General features: G+C 38.9%; 1 protein-coding gene across 1 annotated transcript in view; it reads left to right on the top strand.

Moving 5' to 3' along the window:
• Positions 1-23,316, top strand: part of LOC150079648 (97 kDa heat shock protein-like) — a 186,412-nt gene that overhangs the window by 76,350 nt on the left and 86,746 nt on the right. Inside the window, exon 5 of the mRNA XM_090383811.1 lies at positions 1,536-1,663. Within this exon, the coding sequence (XP_090239937.1) occupies positions 1,536-1,663 (128 nt within the window). The remainder of the gene's footprint in view (positions 1-1,535; positions 1,664-23,316) is intronic.

The raw sequence follows: 23,316 nt of genomic DNA, 5'->3' as shown, positions 1-23,316 counted from the left end.
GTATGCACATTTCTCTGCAACATCTTTTTTCTTAAAACCCTGGTCAATATCATAACAATCTTTTCTTTATCATTAATACTTTAAACACTTTCTCTTCAACATTGTTTCTGCAATTGTAAAGGTTACTCAAATGCAGCTCTTGATGATACACACACACCGCCAACTTCGCTGCACTGGGGATATAGTGAATTGTTAGTACCGCCTACTCAATGACGTTCGCTTGCCAATTCAACAGTATCACATGACCTTTCCCATCAATCACTTTGAAGAAATATGCGACTGTGAATTTCTTTTATTCTGCTTTCACACATACATACATGAAAGAAAATTTATGGTTAATGTGTGCTGTATGTTACTTTTCAGAAAAAAAAAAAAATACAAGAGTATATAGCCTACGTGATTGATGACGAACGAAATTAAAAAGAAAAAAAAATTTCATGAGAACCATCTATTTAGAGTCCAGATTAGATGAGAATGGACATATCTTATAATGATTGACAGGAAGGTCACATGGTACAGTTGAGTTGAGAAGCGAATGTTACTCAGTAGTAAAAACCGACTATGGTAGCATTCTGTGTATTGCCGCCGCAGCATTCTAAAGTTTACCACAGCAAATTTCGTTTTTCCCTGAGCCAACATCAATTTACAAATCTACCCTATTTATTGTAAAGTTTATGACCACTTTTAAGAAAACCCATATGGTTTAATAACTGTAACAAAAATGAAATAAAGACCCTCCTACAGGCATCAATGGCCACAAGTGTTCACTAAAAGGATGATTATTTAATTCCAGATGCTAATGCGTGATTTCGGAAGGAAGGAGGCAGTATATTTGAGTAGCTGTTTAGCAGTAAATGCTTGAAAATCTTCAAAAATGCTTTTACTAAATTTTTAAAAAATTTGTTATAGAGAGACTAACACTTCGCTATATGGTGTTAATTTTACCTGTAATTTTGTTTCAAAGTGCAATGTTTTGTGAAAAAATTCGTAATATAGAGAAATTCGTTAAATAAAAGTTCATAATAGAGAAGTTCCACTGTATTTACAAAATACTAAACTATTTGTAAAATTATACAAACTATATCAGGTGGTCCCTTCTTCAGTTGACATTACAATGGAACACCAATGATGCCGTGCATGGTCATGTATTACAGAGTGAAGCACGTGCACGAGGTTGGCGAATGTTATAGAGACAGCTGTCTTTCAATGGAAGACAACAATGTAATTATTTACCTGTGCATTTGTAGTGATGTAATTGCCCTGTCCCCTTCTCCCATTGGCTCAAATAACTATCACTAGGAGGAAAACTTTTTTTAATGTATAGAGAAATAAAGTATTAGTAAAGCATATTCAAAATCATATGCTCCTTCTGTTAACCTATTACTGATTTTGAGTTATCAAGTGCTATGAATCATCTAATATCATTTTGGCAAGATTTATTGTGTATTGTAAGATTGTATATTTTTAAAATGTAATATTGAATATATAATTTGTAACTGCGCATAGCATTGCTGTATTAACATTTTCTTTTCTAGTGGCACTTGCTTATGGATTCTACAAAAATGAACACTCTGAAGAAAAGCCTAAACATTCCATATTTGTTGATTTGGGTAACTCATCATTGCAGATTTCTGCATGTGCATTCACCAAGGATAAATTACAGGTATAGCATAGTTAAAGCAGTTGGTGTCTCACTATTTTTAAGGTTTTTTATTTTATTTTATTAGATTTCTGAGTAGCTTTCTCCTTGCTGAACTTATTATATTAGTGAATTTTACTAGCAAAACTAGTAATAATTTTACTAGCACATATTAGCAATTTTTTAGCAAATTCCATATTTTTAAGAGTTCCCTGCTCCTAGAACAAGTTATTAATGACTTAAGGAACTTAAGTTAATCTCTTAAGGAACATAGCAAAACTTCTAAATAGCTTTTACTGCATTTTTATAAAAGAAACAAGTTCAGCAAACACTAAGGTGTGCTGTACTAGCAAAAATTAATGCTTATGTTGCAGAGCATTTTGTAGATAGATTCACACGTACAACTAATAACAGCTATTACAAACTATTCAAAATGGCGTTTTTCCCAAGATTTTTTCTCTGCTCTTCCTGCCATTCCTTTGGCTGTTTTATACTAAGAATTTACAGGCTTCAGCAGAGATGACCATGACAAATGTACCAGATCTTCCGATTTTGGGGAGTTTGGGCTTGGATCCCATCCCTTCCATTTATAATGGAATCGGAGTTAATGAAGATGCTTTACATCTTGAAGCATTCCTTGATGATGGGCAATAATGGAAGGTGAAGTTGCCTAAAACTCCAGAATCCATTGATAAAAAGGCAGATGGTGAAAATGAAGGTGCTCTAACAACCTTTGGTTCCATTATTGACTGGGTGGACGAAACAATGAGCATGACCATCCTGGATTCAGTAGAGGGTTGGTTTGATTCCCTGGATGCACTCAGCATCCAGGGAATCAAACCAACTCAGCAATAGATGGGGATGCAACTGCTCTCTTAATGATGGACACACACACACCTTATTAGATTCTTCACTATCCATTTTACCTGACAATTCTTTAAACAGCACAACTGTGAAATTGGAATCAAGCTCTCCAGATGAAAACATTTTCAAAAATGCTTTTGAATAATACTGATTCAGAAACCTTTGTGCTGCCTAATGAATCATCACTAATATTTATTTGAAGTACATCCAGAGTTCATTACAGATTCAGCAAATGAAACCAAAGAAAATATTCTCTGCTTTCAGCCACTTAATTTCCAGGGAAATCAGTCTTCTCTGCTGCAATCTGTAAAATTGAAAACCAGATTGGTTTCCTGTTCTAAACCAAAGAGATTAAAGCAATCTAAACAAGAAAGAAAAAAGACAATCACTCCAAGGTGAGGTTGATTTGTATGCTAGGTAAGAACAGGAAACTGAAAGAGAAAGTTCAGCAGCTCTGTAGTGAGATATCTTACTTAAAAAAATTAATGAGATGTTTAAGGCAAAAGGCATTCTTAAGTAATAAGTACTACATTTAAAGTAGAAAGACACCACCTGATTCACCTGCTGAGTTATCAACTGCTACACCTGCAAGTGAAGTAACTGATAGATTGTAGAAGGATTGTAGAACAAATAATGAGAAGAAAGGAGATGAGTGGTGGTCAAGGGATACTGCCAGATAAATTAAACATATAGATGGAAATGGACATCATTAAGTTTAAAGTTGTTGTCTTGTACACTGTATGAACAATAGTATTTATATATGTACAAATATACACAGATGAGCCAAAACATTATGACCACCTACCTAATATAATGTTGGTCCTCCCCGTGCAGCCAAAACAGCTCTTACCCGGTGAGGCATGGACGCTACAAGATTTCTAAATGTGTCTTGTGGTACCTGGTACCAACACGTAACCATCAGATCCTTTAACTCCTGTAAGTCCATGGTTGAGATGCCGCAGATCGGAGTTGCTGTTCCAACACAAAGCACAGATGCTCGATGGGATTGATGTCTGAGGAATTTGGAGGCCAGGGCAATACCTGGAAGTCTCCCTCATGTTCCGCAAACCAGTGTCGAACAATCTGAGCGGTGTGGCATGGCATGGCACATTATCTTGCTGAAAGACTGCACTGCCAGAGGGGAAGACCATTGCCATGAAAGGGTGTACCTGGTCAGCAATGATGTTTAGGTATGTGGTAGACGTCAGAGTGCCTGGCTCATGGATGACTGGACCCAGAGTATCCCAGCAGAACATCACCCAAAGCATGACACTGCCACCACCAGCTTGTTTTTGTCCCATGGTCCCTCCAGGTGCCATCACTCCCCAGGTAAACAATGCACATGTACCCAGCCATCCACATGATGTAACAGGAAACTTGATTCATCAGAACAGATGACCTCCTTCCAGTCACTCAAGGTCCAGTTTCTATGCTCGTGTGCCCATTGTAGGCACGGTGGCCGGTAAACTGTGGTTAGCATGGACACTCGGTGTGGCCTATGGCTACGCAGCTCCATTTTCAGCAGGGTTTGATGTACTGTGTGTTGTGACACATTACTTCCGTGACTAGCATTCCAATTACCGGGTAGTTGCACCACAGTCGCCCTGCTGTTGTCACGTACCATCTGGGAGAGCCTTTGCTCGCCTCGAGCATCGATGAGCCATGGTCATCCAAAATCTCACTGGCGGTTTGTGGGTTCCCCCTCCTTGGACCACTTTCGGTAGGTACTAACCACGGCTGACTGTGAGCATCCCACCAGCCGTGCCATTTCGGATATGTTCTGACCCAGTCATCTGGCCACTACAATTTGGCCTTTGTCAAACTTGCTTAAGTCCACTGCCCTTCCCATCCGAAGAACAAGAGTAACACTGATTAACGGTGCCCACTATCAAGTGTTTTTTATACAGTGTCCCGACCCCTGCATGCGCTGTAGTTCACCTGCAGTTGCTTCGATTTGCATAACAACTCGCTGGTCATAATGTTTTGGCTCATCGGTGTATGGTCTATTTCTCTCACCATGAATTGTTGAAGAGGCTTCCCTTCTGCTTTTGACTTCTGGCCTTGTCCGAAGGAACAAGGCCAGAAGTCAAAAACCTAATACATAGCAGGGCCACTTTACCCTGTATGATAGCCTCAATCCTCCTGGGGCATACAGGTGACCCCCGATTAATGTTAATAATTCTTTCTGCAAAAACAGAGCACTAAGTGAATCTGCGTAAAGCGAGCGACGCATTCCCATAAGGTAACATATGTATTTGTGAGTTGCTGTCGGTGCCATAGGATATTTCCTAATCAATAATAAATGGTAGTGTTATGTTATGTTATTTGGTTTTTAGGAGCATTAGCAACTATGGCCATATTGCTCCGGGGATATGCTGTGGTCATTCCCTGACCTTTCTGCATCCTCCGTATTTGGTGGTCACGGGCTCGAACACCGGTCTAATCAAGAAGCGTGTGCTACGCACTGCCGCTCCTGCTTACCTGGCTACGGAGGTGCCAAACGGTAGTGAAAAGATGTGCAAATGTCAGTCAAAATATTTAATATTCAAATATTTTTACATATAAAATATTCTGCATTACATACGTATATAATTGTGGTAACTACTTGCGTATCAAAATTAAACGTAAAATTCCAGTTATAATCATGAATTTAAATTATCTAAATTTCTTTTAATTGATTTAATTTAATCATGAAAAATGTGTTGATTTTGGGTTGAACTTTGGCCCTCTTCCAAATAAACTAAAAGGAGTATTAATTTAAAATCCCCCGCAGCATTCATCATCATCATCATCATCAGCCATTTTCAATCCACTGCAGGATGAAGGCCTCTCCCGCAACTTTCCAGTTCCTTCTGTTTTGAGCACTGGCCATCCATTTACTACCCACAAACTCATGAATTTCATCTATCCATCCCCGCCTTTGCCTTCCAGGTTTTCTTCTAGCTCCTCTTGGGTATCATTCTGTTATTTTCGTAGTCCATCTGTCATCATGTCTTCGAGCTATGTGTCCTGCCCAAGACCATTTTAGTTCTTTAGTTTTGATAAGAATATCCTTTACTTGAGTTTGCTGCCTAATCCATGTGTTTCTCTTCTTATCTAACAGTCTGATTCCCAATATAATTCGTTCCATTCTTCACTGTGTAGTTCTCAGCTTCTCTTCCATTCTTTTGGTGAGTGCCCAAGTTTCACTTCCATAAGTCATGGTGGGGAGTATACATTGGTTCATTATTTTATGTTTCAGACAAACTGGGATATTGCTCTTCAGTATTTCCTGAATGCTATCCATCCAAAATTTATTCTTCTCTTGACTCCCAGCCATTTATCATTATTACTGTACAGCTAATAACTTGTCCCAGATAAGTATATGACTCCACCTTTTCAATTACTGCTCCTTCAGTCATTATTTCCCTTTCTGTGGCATATTTGTTCATCATTACTTTTGTTTTAGCCATATTCATCTTTAGTCCAAAATCCTTACTAACTGTGCATAACTGATTAAGATTTTCCTCTAATTCTTTGGGATCGTGGCTTATGACCACAATGTCATCTGCAAATCGTAAATGGTTTAGGTACTCTCCGTTCACATTGACTCCTTTCTGCGACTAGTCTAATCTTCTGAAAGCTTCCTCAAGGGCAGCAGTAAACAGCTTCAGAGATATTGTGTCTCCTTATCAAACTTGTTTCTCGATTTTAAATTTCCTACTGTCTTTGTCTAGTCTAATAAAGGAGGTAGCACTCTCATATATTTTCTTCAAAATCATAATATATGGGGTATCTATGCCTTGTCTTTCCAGTGCCCGAAACATTGCCTTATGCTGTATGGAGTCAAATGCCTTTTCATAATCCACAAATGCCAGGCATAATGGTGTTTTATATTCATTTGCTTTCTCCATTAGCTGTGATATTACATGAAGGTGATCCATAGTTGAGAATCCTGTCCTAAAGCCAGCTTGCTTTTTCGGTTGATTCTCATCAAGTATTCTTTCTAATCTGTTAGTAATGACCCTTGTGAACAACTTGTAGATGTGGGATAACAAGCTAATTGGTCTATAATTTCCAATTTCTGATTTATCTCCTTTCTTATGCAGCAAAACTATGATTGCATTATTCCACTGCTTAAGCATCACACCTTTTCTAATACAGTGAGGATGAAGTCCATTTCATTAGTTGTTAATCCATTTGGACTCTTCCATGTCCACTTTCTGTTCACCCTTTTCTTGAAAAAAGTGTTCATTACTGACAGTCCTTGAGATTCAGCAAATTCCACAAGTCTTTCGCCTCATTTCTTTCACCAATTCCAAAATTTACTATAGTTCCTCTTTCTGCGCTGTTTTGCCTTTTTCCAACCTTAGCATTGAAGTCCCCCATAATAATAGTGTAGTGGGTTTTCTGCTTATCTAGAAGACTGTTTCGGTGTACATTTCTTCAGCCTCTTCATCATCATGGCTTGATGTTGGTGCATAAATCATTATAATCTTTAGCTTGTACCTCTTAGAAATTTTGAGTATTAGTCTTGACACCCTTGGTGATGTACTTTTGAATTCCAAAATGTTGTTTTTAAAATCTTTATGGACCAGAAACCCAACTCCACCTTCACTCCTTTCACTGTTTCCATTGGTGTACAGCAGATTTCCACTTGATAAACTTATAAGTGATTCATTTCTTCTTGTTTCAGCCCAACTGATGATATTCCAATTCACATTTTCTAATTCCTTTTCCAGCTCTAATATCCTGTCTTCACCGATGAGTGATGTTACATTATAACAGGCCAAGTTCAATTTCCATGCATGGCAGCCTGGTTGTACCCAGAGATTCTTAGCACCCTCTGCTTCCACTCTGATCCTCTTGCTGCCATAAGAGGGAGAGTGAAAGCTGCTGGGGACTGAGGGCCATTTGTTTTGTCGTGCTGTCATATGCTGGAGGGTTTGGTCTTTTCCTCTTCACGCTGACCAGGCATCTTGAAGAGAACCACTCTACACGTTCGTTGCCACCTAAGTGACGTAACAGGGCTTACCATCGAGAAGGTGTGCATGAGTGGATTTTAGGGAGGCTGGCCAACCGGACTTCTCCTAAATCTTCTGTAATAGAGAGATATTGGATCCATCAGTGTTTTAGGCTGAGTGTCTGATAACACACAGAATACCTGTTCCCCTCTAAGCCCTCCCCACAGCATTACCACCCAACAATAAAGTCAACCGATCCTTTGCCGCTTTGAAACCTGGCATGTTTTTTTCTTCTTTCAATATGAAATTCTTTTAGGCATTCGTTTCCACAAAAGTCCTGCTTCATCTGTGTTAAAAACTTGTTGAGAAGTATAACACATAATACCCCTCTTCAATAATTTTAACAAGTTCTTTTTTGAAAGTTTCGGCTCCTTGATCTGCACTTGCGGCTTCTCCCTGGATTTTAAATCTATTCAACCAGCCCTTACCAGTTTTAAATGGTTCCACTTTTTTTTTTTTTTTTTAGGTGAGTTTTCTTCAGTTAATCATATTGGCTAATCTCTTTCTCTCTCAATCTATCTCTTTTTTTTTATTTTATTTTTTTAATATATAATATTTAACTGAATTCTGCATTGGATATTATCTTCAATAAAATTTAAAGTCTTTCCATTTCAATCCTAATAGCCGGCCTAGCCCTAGTTGCTTGCAGTGGAACAGCTATCTTTCCCGCTGCTAAAATTAATTCTTTATTTTTTTATAATTGTTCTTACAGTTAAACTTGCAAGTCCTAAATTATGGCACACATCCGCTTGTCGTTGACCGGAATCGATTCGCTTCAAAACATCTAATTTAATTTTGAAATTCAATATTTTTCTTACATTTATAGTCTTTGTACTGCACCCAGACATTGCTTTTTCATTCTTATTGGCCATTATTAACTCTTCGAAAATGTAACTGCGTTGGTTGTAAAGTAAACTGTCCGTTATGCACTGTCTAATACTGTACTGAGTGATGACTAGATTTCGGATAAATACATATAATGCAAATATTACAAGCAATATACTTGTTCATTTTTTAAAATGTTGATCTCGTAACTACGTAACAAGTCACTGTACTGCAATTAAATTAGAGTGCGAGAAAATTTCACTGAGCGTGGGAAAATTTCTCAAGTTGGCATGGGAAACATTTTAATGCTGTTTTGCTATTCATTTTCAAGCAATCGACTCCATCAAATGAAATGATTTCGTTAAATATGCCAAAAATGCAATCTGTAAAAGAGCATTATAGTGATCTGTGACAGCATTATAGTCAGATACGGGTTATAATATAAGAACAGCATTATAGCGAATCAGCATAAAGCGAACTGCATTATAATGGGGACGTGCTGTATTTTCTTTCAATTTCTGGTAGGTGCCCACTGGATTTTGCCTCCATTTCTTCAGAAAAGTTGGAGTCTTTGGAAGGAAGCTATTTTGGCGGCAGTAATGGTACTGTAACTTGTCCCACTCGTTATCGACAAACCTCTTATATAACATGGAATGTTGTGTATATTCATATGCTATTATATTGACAGAGGCCAATTTCCCTTATACTGCCACCTTATAAATAGAATTCTCCAGAATGTCAGAATACATTGTTGGACTTAGTGATTTCGGGCACTACTGCTAAATGGGCAAAGTCAAAATCGGCTGAAACAGTCCCTGTGCCATTAGATAGCTTGCAAAAATTTTATAGTTAGGATGATGTGCCTCAATGGAAAATGCTGTCTAGATATCATTTTGCATTATTGACCGCCGTGTTATCAGGCTGCCCTCCTGTTGAACCGTGGCAAGTAGCTCTCTACAGATGATTGACATGTCATCGGTGGTCTTCCATCTTTGAATAGCATCTGCCAATGGATTTTATTCAAATGAGTTGCAGCCACATGCACAGAATACTGATGTGGCATCAATCAACCCATCCCCTGTTGGAAGTCTAAGTTCTGATCCCCACCCATGCTGTCTTCTAAGATACTGCTGCTATGCAGACAGGCCCATGAGCTTTATATCAATATGTTTGAGCTGTTATGCATCTGTGGGGGACTTTGGGTTTGACTATTTGTGATATAATTTGGTAGACAGGGTAAAAGTTGTCACTTCTGGCATTATACTTAGGCCTTGCACATGAGAAATACTGTGTATGTGAGGTTATTAATAATTCCACTAGCATGAAGATGCATATTTAGATGATAAAATTAGCCGTATTCTTAAACAGTACATTCATTTATTTGGAGTAATTCCATTTGGTGTCTTCAGTGAATCTTTGCCTATGTTTGAGGATTTTTAAATGGTTAATTTTAATAAGCTTGCCTGAATTTTTTTTATTCTGTGAATATTGCATTTTCTAAATGTATTGAATGCCATTCCCAAATTCTCCCAAAATGTTCATTAAATCTTGCATTATGTAATGGTATTTTATTTTTATGCTGAGAGATAGTTGCATTAGCAGTACCGATATTTAAGAGCACAGTCAGTTTGTATTCAAATTAGGTAGTCTGACCTATTTTTCTGAAAAGATTGAATGTCAGATTAATAGGTATACCAACCTAATAGCACTTAGCACCTTCTTTGTTCCTCAGAACAGACTCAAGTCATTGGGACATGGACTCCACAAGGTGCTAAAATTATTCAACAAAGATGCTGGCCCATGAAAACATGATTGCTGTGGTGAAACCCTATTCAAATCACTATAAATTTTTGTTTCAAGATACACAGAATTCCACTGCAGAGATTACAGTGCTTTATGCAACAGGTTTTAATTCCTCTTAATTTACAACATAACCTGCTGTTTCATTTATAATTTAGTTCACAATTTTATTGGCTCATTCTTAGAATGAGCTATTCATTTATGAGTCAAGTGTTTCATGGTATCTTCACAAGGACATGTTTTTGTTCCCAAAAGTCATCAGGAAGCTGACTCTTGGTGTGCTAACGTAATTTTTTTTTATTCTACTATTAACCTGTTATATTCAATTAAGACTTACAAGGGTATTTAGTCTATTTTTATGTTATTATTCATATGCTATTATACAATGTTGAAGGCTGTAAATAGTTGCATATTATTGATTAATGTTAATTCTTATTTTGTATTTCTGCACACAGGTGAACTACTGTTTATTGCTAATGTATGCATCATTCCAAATAAATAAATTGCATCCCACATTTGCTTCCAAATGGATGGGACTAGATCTCTGCTTCAAATAGGACCACCAAATACGGAAGATGCGGAAAGGTCAGGGAATGACCACTGCATATTTCCGGAGCAATATGGCCTTAGTTGCTAATGCTCCTAAAAACCAAATAACAAACAAACAAGCTTCAAACAGCTTATTCAATTTCATCTTACAGATATTCAGTCATTTTGAGATCTAGTGACTGAACAGACAAAGGAATTATGGTAAAATCATTCATGTGCACCTGGAACCATTTGTGAATGATGCATACCTCCTGTTGTTGACGTTTCTGTGTCTATGGTACCTATAGCTGCTTGTTTTTAGCTGATAAGGATGGAATCTGGCGAAGTATACATGGAAGTGTTCCTTCATTGGCTTCATCCTTGAACCCATTGGAAACAGGCTACAACAAATGCCCCTTATATCTATCCAATGACAGATATAATGCAGTTGTCTGCATAAAGAAGAGCTTATTATTATTAGGGTCTCTGACCGCCTGAATCATTCAGAGCATAGGAACATAGGCTTTGAATCCTAAAAGAAACTGCTCACATCTTCAATGACAGAGTTCTGGCATAAAATGAAAACTTACTTGAGGGAATTCCCTGCCTTCACGTCTTTGAATTGATGCATCTTCATAAAGAGGGTGGAAGTAATCTAAAGACCAAAAGATTGAAGAGTATGGTAAGCGGCTACATGTATATGGAATGGGTGGCAAGTTTGAATGTCTTATGGGTGATTTCAGTTTGCCACTAATTGATTGGAATAAGTGGGAAGGGAACTTACCGTGGGGAATAATTTTTAAGAAAACTAGATGATTATAGTGTATGTCAGCATGTTGGAGAAATTACTACAGGAAGGAATGTTCTAGATCTGATCATTACTCATGAATGAGATGACACAATAAGGCTTAGAAGTAGAAGTACAGGAACCATTGGCAGAAAGATGTTGCAGTAATTCAAGTTAAAGGCATGGGTTTTAATTTCAGAAAAGAGGACTGTGACAGTTAAAGACACTGCATGACATCTTTCAATTGGGCAATTCCATTAGTATTATGGATTGCCTTTAAAGCAATAATAATAGAAGTCAAGAATTATTGCATCAGCATTAGTTGAGGCATACGATGCAAGAAAGTAAACTTATGCAGCATCAGCCAAAAAAAAAAACCTCATTTCATCCATCTGTTCATTCCAAATGCCTGTCCAGCTCAGCCTTAAATTTATTTACGCTATCAACTTATTATTATTATTATTATTATTATTATTATTAATAGCCATATGATGCAAGGAAGCCTAAGGCTTATGCTGCATCAGGGGTAAAAAAAAGTTCCCTGAGAGAGAGAGAGAGAGAGAGAGAGAGTCAAAAGTAGAAGGAAATCACCAAGAAAGAGAAGAATGATGATATCCAGCTCAGGACCCTGGGTGTACCAACCCCATACTCACAAGATGTGAGTCCCCGGGGTTAACTTCCACAACAACAAGAGATGGAAGTCTGTTCCAGCAATCAACCACCTGCTGGCTAAAGGCAAATTTCCGCACATCTATTCTACAACTGTCTTTCCCAAATTTGAATCTATGCCCCCTCAGGTTCTTAATCTGAGCAAAAGGAAGAATCCCATCAGCATTGAGCTTGCTCAACCCATTCAAGACTTTATACACCTCAGTCAGACTACCTCGCAGGTGCGTAGTCTCTAGACACTGCACTGTAATTTGCAGAACTTAAGCCTTTCTTGGTATGAGCACCCCTTTGTTCTCCTCACCAATCTTGTTGCCCTTCATTGTACTCATTCTAGCAACTCTACATCCTTCCTAAAATGAGGCCTCCATTCCTGTACACTTTACTCAAGGTGTGGTCTGACCATTGCCTTGCACAATGGGATAATCACCTTGTTCCTGCCAGCAAAATTCCTATATATTATTGACAAGACTCCATAACCTGCTCTGGCAGGCCGTCTGTACTGCTCAGCAAACTTCATATCTGACTGCACAATTACTCCCAGTTCCTTTTCACTCCCCACTTCCCTGAGTGTATCACACACATTTGGTACGTTCCTCTTGGATTACTGCTACCCATACGCAGAACTTTGCACTTGTCAATGTTAAACTTCAGTTGCCACTTCTCAGCCCACTTGCCCAACTTATCTAGATCCAGTTGTAGTAGCATACTGTCATTAACAACCTTTGTTTCATCTGCAAACTTGAACATTAAGCCTGTTATACCTTCATCAACATCATTGACGAATACACTAAACAACAATGGGCCCAGCACCAAATCCTGGGGAACTCCACTAATAACATTAGTCCACGAAGAGCAGTGTCCATTGATTACCACTCTGCCGTCTCCCTTCCGACCATCCCTTTATTCATTGTAGCAATTTACCCTTAATGCCATACTGCTCCGATTTGTATAGCGGTCTTCCATGCGCAACAGTATCGAAAGCTTTACTAAAATCCAAGTAGATGATATCAAAATTATTTTTTGTATCCTGTTCCTTTTGACCACCTCATAGTATCCAATTAAATTGGTCAAACAAGACCTCCCTTTAACAAACCCATGCTGTCGTAATTATTACTACTGTCTTGTCTGTATGATCCTGCAATGTTTCTTTAACCAGTGACTCCATTATTTTCCCCAAAACACAGATTAAACTAACAGGTCTATAGTTACTTGTGTCACTTTTGAACCCCCCATTTGTGAATTTAGGATACATTTGCACACCTCCAGTCCATGCCCCTCCCCAGTACAAGGAAGCTCTCATAATTATGGCTAAGGTTTTGCTTACTTCCTTTGCTGCCTCCTTTAATATAACTGGATTGATCCCATTAACCCCAGATGCCTTCCTTATGTTTAACTTTACTCTCAGTTATTACAAAATCTCTTAGCTCCCTGTTAGAGTACTTCTGGCATTTCCCTCTTTTATAATTCCTCATGTGTGAATTTAGATGCAAAATACTCATTTCGTTTATCAGCTACCTGAGCATGATCATCAGTAGTCAAACCATCTATGTTAAGTGGACCAATCTGATTCATTCCTTTCTTTCTAGAGTTTACATAAGTAAAGAACTCTTTGCTGTTTTTCTTTTGCATCCTTTGCCAAAGATTTCTCGTAACCTGCCTTTGCGTCCCTATTCTTCTTTGTGATTTGATTACAGACTAGCTTATTTCTGCCATAGGCTTCTGTTGCGTGATAATTTATATACGTTACATGCATTTTTCTTCTCTGCCCCGAACCTCATTAATTCATCTGACACCCATTTAGGCCTAAACCTTGAACAGTATTTCTTAGTTGGTATGAAAAGCCTAGTAGCCTCTAAGATTAAGTCCCTGAAGGCTTCCCATTTAGAATTCACTGTTGGTAACATCAGTTGATCCCTCTGTGCAGAATTTAAAAACTGAGACCACTGTAGTCACCTTTATGAAAGCAAAAGCCCTTCTCTATACCTTTGATGGTAGTTACACCTTTAAGTAAATCTAACATCGGTACACTGTGATCACTGTCACCCAATGGTTCCTTTATCTGCAAATTCTTAATGCATGAATAATCACTGCTGATATGAGATCAAGAGTATTACTCCTTCTGGTTGCCTCTCGAACATGTTTCTGTACAAAAGTCATCCAATAAATCCACAAAAGTCTTTCTAGTGTGCAAGTGACCAACCCAGAAGTTCCAATCAATGTTTGGAAAGTTCCAATCTCCCATTATAAGACATTCTGATTTACTGGCCCACTATTTTTCTGCACAATTGCTCATTATACTCATCAGATTCATTAGGCCTATAACACACACCTACTCTCATTTTTTCTTTCCAGTGCTTACATCACACCATATGATTATTAAAAAAATATAGCATTAGCATTAGTAGAGGCATTTGATGCAAGAAAGCAAGCTTATGCAGCATCAGCCAAAAAAAAAAAAAAAAAAAAACCACTTCCACTTCACCCCTCTGTTTGTTCAAAATACCTGTCCAGTTGAGCCTTAAACTTATTTAGGCTATCAATTTCCACGACAAGGGATGGAAGTCTGTTCCACCAACCAACCACTCGCTGGCTAAAGGCAAATTTCCGCACGTCTAACCTAAATCTGTCTTTCCTCAATTTGAATTTATGCCCTCTCAGGTGATTATTCTGAGCGAGAGGAAGAATCCCATCAGCATTGAGCATGCTCAAACCATTCAATGCTTTATACACCTCTATCAGATCACCTCGCTGGTGCCTAGTCTCCAGACAATGTAATTTGCAAAACTTAAGCCTTTATTCGTAAGAGCACCCCTTTGTTCCATTCACTAATCTTGTTGCCCTTCTCTGTACTCGTTCCAGCAGCTCTACATCCTTCTTGAAATGAGGCCTCCAGACCTGTATACAGTACTCTAGGTGTGGCCTGACCATTGCCTTATACAAGGGAATAATCACCTTCTTATCCCTGCTAGAAAAATTCCTATATATCCTTGACAATACACCATGAGCAACTCTTGCAGCCAGTCTGCACTGCTCAGAGAACTTCATATCTGCCTGCACAACCACCCCCAGGTCCCTTTCATTCTCTACCACTGTCAGTGTAGTACCACAGAGTTGATACGTTGCTCTGGGGTTGCTGTTTCCCATGTGTAGTACTTTACATTTGTCAATGTTAAACTTCATTTGCCACCTCTCAGCCCATCTGCTCGACCTTTGCAGATCCTGTTGCAGCAGCAGCATAGTGTCGGTAGTGTCCTTGACAACCCTGCCTACCTTTGTATCGTCTGCAAACTTCAACATTAAACTTGATATACCATCATCAATATCATTTATGAATACAGAAAACAATGGAACCAACACTGAGCCCCGAGGGACTCCACTAATAACATTAGTCCATGATAAGCAGTGTCCATTGATTACCACTCTCTGTCTTCTCCCCCTCAGCCACCCCTTTATCCACAGCAGCAATTTGCCTCCAATGTCACACTGCCCCAATTTGTGCAGCAGTCTTCCATGTGCAACAGTATCAAAAGTCTTTCTAAGATCCAAGTATATAATATCAAAGTTATTCCCTGCATCCAGTTCCTTTGTGACTGCATCATAGGATCCAATCAAATTGGTCAGGCAAGACTTCCCCTTAACAAAACCATGCTGTGTCCGAGCTATAATTGAAGTCTTGGCTAAATGATCCTGCAGTGCTTCTTTAACTAGTGCCTCCATTAACCAGGCGCCTCCATAGCCAGGTGGGAAGGAGCAGCAGTGCGTAGCACACGCTTCTTGATTAGACCGGGGTTCGAGCCTGTCACCACCAAATACGGAGGATGCGGAAAGGTCAGGAATGACCACCGCATATTCCCGGAGCAATATGGCCTTAGTTGCTAATGCTCCTAAAAACCAAATCACAAACAAACAAACCAAAGAAACTAATCTTTGCCGACCGGGCTAGCCGAGTGGGTAAAGTACCTGCCCGGCAACCCAAAGGTCGCGGGTTCGATTCCCGCCTCGGGCTTGGATCAAAGTACTGCAAAAACCTTGGGAGGTGCAATATGGCCACAGAAGCCGATGCGCCAACAACTATCAAATCAATCAGTCAAGCCTCCATTAATTTTCCTGGAACAGAAGTTAAACTCACAGGTCTATAATTGCTTGTGTCAGCCTTTGATCCTCCTTTGTGAATTGGGGTCACATTTGCACATCTCCAGTCTGCAGGTATCTCCCCTTAGTCCAAGGAAGCTCTCATAATTATGGCTAAGGGTTTGTTTACTTCCCCTGCTGCCTCCTTTAATATAACTGGATAGATCCCATCCACCCCAGGTGCCTTTCTTGTGTTTATCTTCAACAGTTTCTCCTCCACTTTACTCTCAGTTATTACCAGATTCTCTAGCTTACTGCTAGAGTTGAATACACCCCTGGCTTTCCCATCGCTAAATAACTCCTCATGTGTGAATGTCGATGCAAAATATTCGTTTAGTTTGTTAGCCACCTGAGCAGGATCATCAACAGTTGACCCATCGATATCAAGTGGACCAATCTGATTCATCCCCTTCCTTCTAGAGTTTACATAAGTAAAGAACTCTTTGCTGTTTTTCTTTGCATCCCTTGCCAAAGATTTCTCGTACTCTGCCTTCGCCTGCCTAACCTCCTTTGTAACTTGGTTACAGATCAACTTGTATCTATCATAGGCTTCTGTGTCATGTGTTAATTTGTATATATCCCATGCATATTTCTTCTCTGCCATATGCCTTATCAGTTCATCTGACATCCATTTAGGCCTAAACCTTGAACAATATTTCTTAGTTGGTATGTAAAGCCTAGTAGCTTCCAAGATAAGTTCTTTGAATGATTCCCATTTTGCATTTGCTGTTGGTAACATCATCAGTTGGTCCCACTGTATAGAATTTAAATATTGTCTCAGTCCATCGTAGTCGCCTTTACGAAAGCAATAACCCTTCCCTTTACCCCTAATGGTAGTTACCTCTTTGAGTAAATCCCACTTCAGCACACTGTGATCACTGCCACCTAGTGGTTCATTTATCTGCAGATTCTTAATGCATGAAGAATCACTGCTGATAATAAAATCAAGAGTATTCCTCCCTCTGGTTGCCTCCTGAACATGCTGATGTAGAAAACAATCATCCAATAAATCCACAAAAGCCTTTCTAGTGTGTGAGTGACCAGCCCCCAAACTCCAGTCAATATCTGGGAAATTAAAATCTCCCATTATAAGACTCGCTGATTTACTGGCCCACTCTATTTCCCTGTACAGTTTCTTATTATACTCATCAGAGTCATTAGGCCTATAGCACACTCCTACTCTCAATATTGATCTCCCGATGCTTATGTCACACCAAACTAACTCGACACTGCACTGTCCAGCGATGTCCACTGGCTTCACTTCCTTGGATTTTATGTATTTCTTAACTAATAGCATAACCCCTCCTCCCTTCATATCCAGTCTATCCTTTCTGTAGACGTTGTACTCCCCAAATTCCAGTTCTGCATTCCTTATATCTTTGTGACACCAAGTCTCTGATATCCCAACAATATCTGCCTTTGATGTTTTGAGCAATACCTCAAATTCATCAAATTTGTTAACTAAACTCCTAGCATTGGTGTACACGCAACTATACATTCACCTATTTCTATTCTTAGCTACCCTAACACAACCCATGTGTTTTTACTTGTACCGCAATGACTCCCAGCAGTCTCTGAAATATCCTGAATCTTGTTTTTCAGGCTTCTGCTCACTCTAATAGAAGCAGTGCAAGAATCTCTTTCACCTCTGCCAGTGGCTACTGTTAATCTATTCGTCTTTGTATCCCCCCAAGCTAGCAGTTTTCCGACCCACCTAACACTGCCTTGATAGCATCAGCAAATATTCTTGCACCCTTTCTATTTAAGTGTATCCCATCCCTGTAGAAGCAATCTCTCATGTTAACAAGTACAGTCCAAGCTGAAAAAAATTCTACCCCTTGAGCCTTGCACAATCTTTCCAGGGCCGAATTGATTGACAAGGCTCTCATCATATACTCCCTCCTATCGTGTCTGGACAGAATTGCAGACACTTTCAAATTAAACCCTATTTCACGGCTTTTTTTCAACAGTGACCTGTACTTGTTAAGCAATTCTGCCGTATGATGCTGAAATGGATGAATGCAGAGTTGCCAGTCTAATAGAGTTTAAAAAAAAAAAAAAAGAAAAGAAAACAAATTACTGAAGCCTACAATAGCTATAAGTTGATCTATAATAGTATCACAGAAAAGATTATGATGGCCAAGGCTAAGTATGAGAAACCAATGGAAACATGGAGTTTTTTTCATGTATGTGAATACAGAGAAGAAAAACAAATCCGATTGGATCCTTGTGTATTTGGCATCGGGAAAGTCTTAAATTAAACTCAGCTGATATTACTAGTGAATTGTATAGGTACTTTGCACTTTGATCTTTACTAAGATAATATCTTTAATGGTGAGAAGAGGCTGTGCAAGTGAGGCTGAGACATGAAATTAGTGATTCTGAAGTTATAGATGATTGTTTATTAGAAAAATTTTTAAACCTAAAGGCAAGTACAACTCCTGGAGTGTGAATGGTATATGCCTAGTAATTTTGAAGGAGGTAGCCCAAGAGTGCATTGAGCCATTGACGTTAATTTTGTGGACATCATTGGTTCAGGAGCGATTCCATAAGATTGGAGAAATATCAACATATTGCCATTAAATAAAGGCAGTTCTAAGAAAAGTCACTAACTACAGACTAGTTGTCTGACTTTAGTATTATCTTGGAGGCAGTGAATAAGAGTGCAATCCTGGGACATTTAGCTAGAAATGTAATTCTGAAGGACACACAACATGGTTTTGTTAAGGGAAAATCATGTGTAACTAACCTGGTAAGCTATTTTGACACAGTCTCTAATGAGATGTTATTGTATAAGCAAGGTTGGATGTTCTTCAAATTGGTGTGATGTCAGAGGTGACGTTCCCCAAGTTATATCTGATAACTGAGATTCTTTCAGAATCTCAGTTATCGGTTGATTCAACTACTGCTCATCTCAGATGCCCAAATTATTCGCTGTATGATTCCTTTCACCTCAAAGGTGTTACTTGTGCATATCTCCATTCTGATATTTCCTGTCAGAGGCTTGGCAATTTGGAATCTCCTCTCTTTGATCTTCTCTGGCTTAAAATCTCTCTACCTCATTCTGTCAAATTCATCTGTTGTCTCTACCATTCTCCCAACTCCACTAATCACTTGGAGCTCTTTGACTTCCTCTCTTTGCAACTTGACTTTCTCCAGTCCAACTTTCCTAACAGTGAGGTAATTTTCCTTGGTGATTTTAATGTTCACAACTCCAGCTGGCTTCTGTTTTCTAGTCATGCCAACCTAGCTGGTCAAGATGCTGAGGCCTTTGCAATTACTAATGACCTTGCACAGATTGTTCATTTACCTACAAGAATACCAGACAGTCTTAATCATACAGCCAATACGATTGATCTTTTTTCTAACAAACAACCCTTCCAAGTGCACGGTCGAAGTGAGATGTCCTTTGGGCACTTCAGACCACTTCTTTAGGCACTTCAGACCACTTCTTTAGGCACTTCAGACCACTTCTTTAGGCACTTCAACTTGGTGATTGTCTCTTCTCCAATGGAACCTTTATCTCATGGCTACGGCACCTCCGTAGCCAGGTGGAAAGGAGCAGTAGTGTGTATCACATGCTTCTTCATTAGACCGCGGTTCGAGCCCGTCACCACCAAATACAGAAGATGCGGAAAGGTCAGGGAATGACCACCGCATATCCCGGAGCAATATGGCCTTAGTTGCTAATGCTCCTAAAAACCAAAACAACAACAACAATCCATGGCTACTCCGAACCTCGTGTTGTTTGGCATTACAAGAATGCAAAATGGGATGACCTGCGAGACTTCTTTTCCTTGGTTGGATTACTGTTTCAAAACTTCTGATGTCAATGTTTGCTCAGATCGTGTCAGTGAAATTATTCTTGTAGGAATGGAATCCTTTATCCCACACTCCACTTTAAAATCTCGTCCTTTATCTAAACCTTGGTTTTCCAATAAATGTGCTAAGGCTGTTCAAGAGAAGAATGTTGTATATCATAATTGGCTTGTTTCTAATTCTTCAGTTTCATTTTCTGCCTACACCAAAGCTCGCAACAATTGTAAAGCAGTTATTAATCAGTCCAAACTAGAGTTTGAACAGGCTAAGAGTAGAAAACTTGCTTCTTGACCTAATGGTAGCCGAGCATTCTGGTCTCTTGCCAAAGCTATTGGCCGCAACTTTTGCCCATCTCTGCTCCCACCTCTGTCCAAACCAAATGGTTCTGTTGTCAATTCAGCCAAGGATAAAGCTGACCTGCTAGCATCCCATTTTTCTTCCGACTCATGTATTAATGATCTTGGTAAAACACCTCTCACCATTCCCAACGCACTCCATTCAATGCCTCCTGTGGTCTTCCGTCAAAAGGATGTCAGAAGGATTTTGATGAATCTGATGCTAAGAAAGCTCCAGGTCCTGATGGTATTTCTCCACTTGTTCTCAAAAACTGTGCTCCTGAACTCTTTATCTCATGTTCCTTTTACTCCTATTCCATGCCGCCTTTTTTTCAATTTCTTATTCCAAAGGTGTTTTTCCTTCTGCTTGGAAATTTGCTCATATCCAGCCAGTTCCTAAAAAGGGTGACAAATCCCTCCCATCCAATTATTGTCCCATTGCAATTACTTCTACTCTTTCTAAAGAAATGGAGATATCAATTAACTGTCAACTCTTAAACTACATAGAAATCCTCCGTCTGAACAACAATTACCAGTATGGATACCGTCAGTGTTGATTCACTGGTGATATTCTGGTTTATGTTACCCATTTATGGACAAACTCATTGGAAAAGTTCACTGAAACAAGCAGTTGCTCTTGACACCTCAGAGGCTTTCGACCGTGTTTGGCATAAAGGTCTTCTAAACAAGCTTCCATCTTATGGTTTGCAAACTGTTTTTAGTAATTGGTTATCCAGTTTTCTCTCTGATCGCTCACTGAGGGTGATGGTAGATGGCTCTCTGTCTTCTCACTTCTCCACTAATGCTGGTATCAACTAAGGTTCAGTTCTTTCCCCCCACTCTTTTCCTCTTGTATATTAATGACCTTCTTCCATTGACTGGAAATCCTATCCGTAGTTTTGCTGATGATAGCACATTGCATACCACTTTCCATTTTGAGAAACCTTTCCCTGCTCAATCAGCTTCAACTTCTTGAATATCCACTACCAATTCCTTAAATGCCAATCTCCAGTGGGGCGAAAAACAACTTAGTTGATTTCAATCCTTCTAAAACTCAATCTTGTCATATCTCGCAAAAAGGATTCTTCTGCTCCTATACTTATCTTTGGTGACACTCCGATTTCTAGGCAAGATGATATATCTCTTTTGGGGATTACCTTGACTTTTAATCTCTCTTGGAACAAGCTCATTACAAATAATGCTTCCTCTGCATCTAAAAATCTTGGTTTTCTCTCTTTCACTCTTGGCATTTCTTTTCTTCCAAACAGTTGTTCACTCTGTACAAATCGCAAATCTGCCCTACCATGAAATATTGTTCCCACATCTGGGGCAGTGTCCCCAAAATTTCTCTCAGGCTTCTAGATTCCATTCAGAAGAGAGCAGTTAGGTTAATTAATAACTCATCTCTAACAGAGTCTCTGTACTCGCTGTCTCATATATGTACTGTTTCTGCTGCATGCCTTTTCTACAGATACTTCCATGGGCACTGTTCTTCTGAATTGGCTTCTATAATTCCCACTCTCTCTTTCAAAACAGTCCGAACATGTGCCGCCACCAGCCAACATCCATTTACTGTCCATCTTCAAACTAACAGAACCAACTTTTCATCTTCCTCGTTTATTCATTCAAATGCTGTTTTCTAGAACAACCTTCCTTCATACGTATTTGCTGAAAAATACTGTCTACAGAAGTTCAAGTCAACAAATATCTTCTTTCACCTTCTCAACCTCCATCCCCAGCATGGTACTAAGTACTAGAGGTTCTAATACCTCTCTTGTTTGGTGTTTTCATAAAAAAAAATAAATAAAAAATCTTAATATAATGCATTTTAATGCTAAGTAATGAAGTTTCTTCTCAATTTCAATATTAACTAACTTCATGATGTTATACGAGCAGTGGTGTGAAAGTAATGTCTCCTATTTTTCACTCAGAAAATTTAATTCTTACAACTATGCAAAATAAAAATGCTTTTGCATTAATCAATTCTCAATCATTAATAAACATGCTGTTATTTTTCCACAAAGTCACCATTGTCTATGCACTTCTGCCATCTAAGTCAAACGCTGTATTCCAATCCTGTAAAAGCCCTCCGGAGCGTAAGGAAATCAACTTCTTGAATATCCACTAGAGGTTCTAATCCACTAGAAAAACCTTTGAACTGCCATTTTCTGGAACAACTTTCCTTCATACGTATTTCCTGAAAATTAGTCTACAGAAATTCAAGTCCAATGTCAACAAATATCTTCTTTTGTCTTCTCAACCTCCAGCCCAAAGCACAGTACTAAGTACTATAGGTTCTAATACCTCTCGTGTTTGGGGTTTACATAAAAAAAAAAAAAAAAAAAAAAAAGTATCAATTCTTGAACTATTCTTGTTTCTGATTTTCATAAATAACGTCAACAAAGGTATAGAGGGCTTGGTGTCAATTGGCAGATCATGTAAAGATTGAGAGAGTTTTTAATGATCAGTGTTAAGCAGCATTCTTTCAGGATTACTTGAACAGGCGTCAAGAATGGTTGAGAAAAGCACCAGCTGCGTTTTAATGCAAGAAATTGACAAGTCTTACACTTGGGGAATAGCAAGCCCAAAATAACTTACCGACTTGGTGGGGTTCAGTTTCAAAAAGACCCAGGTTCGAATCCTGTCTATGACGCAAGGAACTTTAGTGGGCTTTTTTCACTCCGTGGATGAGTCAGTCGGTCTCAGGTGTAGATAACAAGGTTTTTCCCCCAGCAAAACAGACAAATCGACCAAAGAACACATGCAATTAACAGACACAAGACACAGCATGCCAGATGAATTTAATTATTCAAGAGGCCTAAAAATAATAGTTTTTTGTTCATATTCCCCAATCTCTATCTGTGTTTTTATATATATATATAGGTCCTGTCATCGAATGCTCAGGCAATTAGGTGG

The sequence above is a fragment of the Mastigoproctus giganteus genome, chromosome 10 (genome assembly GCF_048544385.1).
Source record: "Mastigoproctus giganteus isolate SK-2022 chromosome 10, ASM4854438v1, whole genome shotgun sequence".
Lineage (NCBI taxonomy): Eukaryota > Metazoa > Arthropoda > Arachnida > Uropygi > Thelyphonidae > Mastigoproctus > Mastigoproctus giganteus.
Note: the sequence above shows the minus strand (reverse complement) of the source record. Positions and strands in the feature narration are given on the sequence as shown.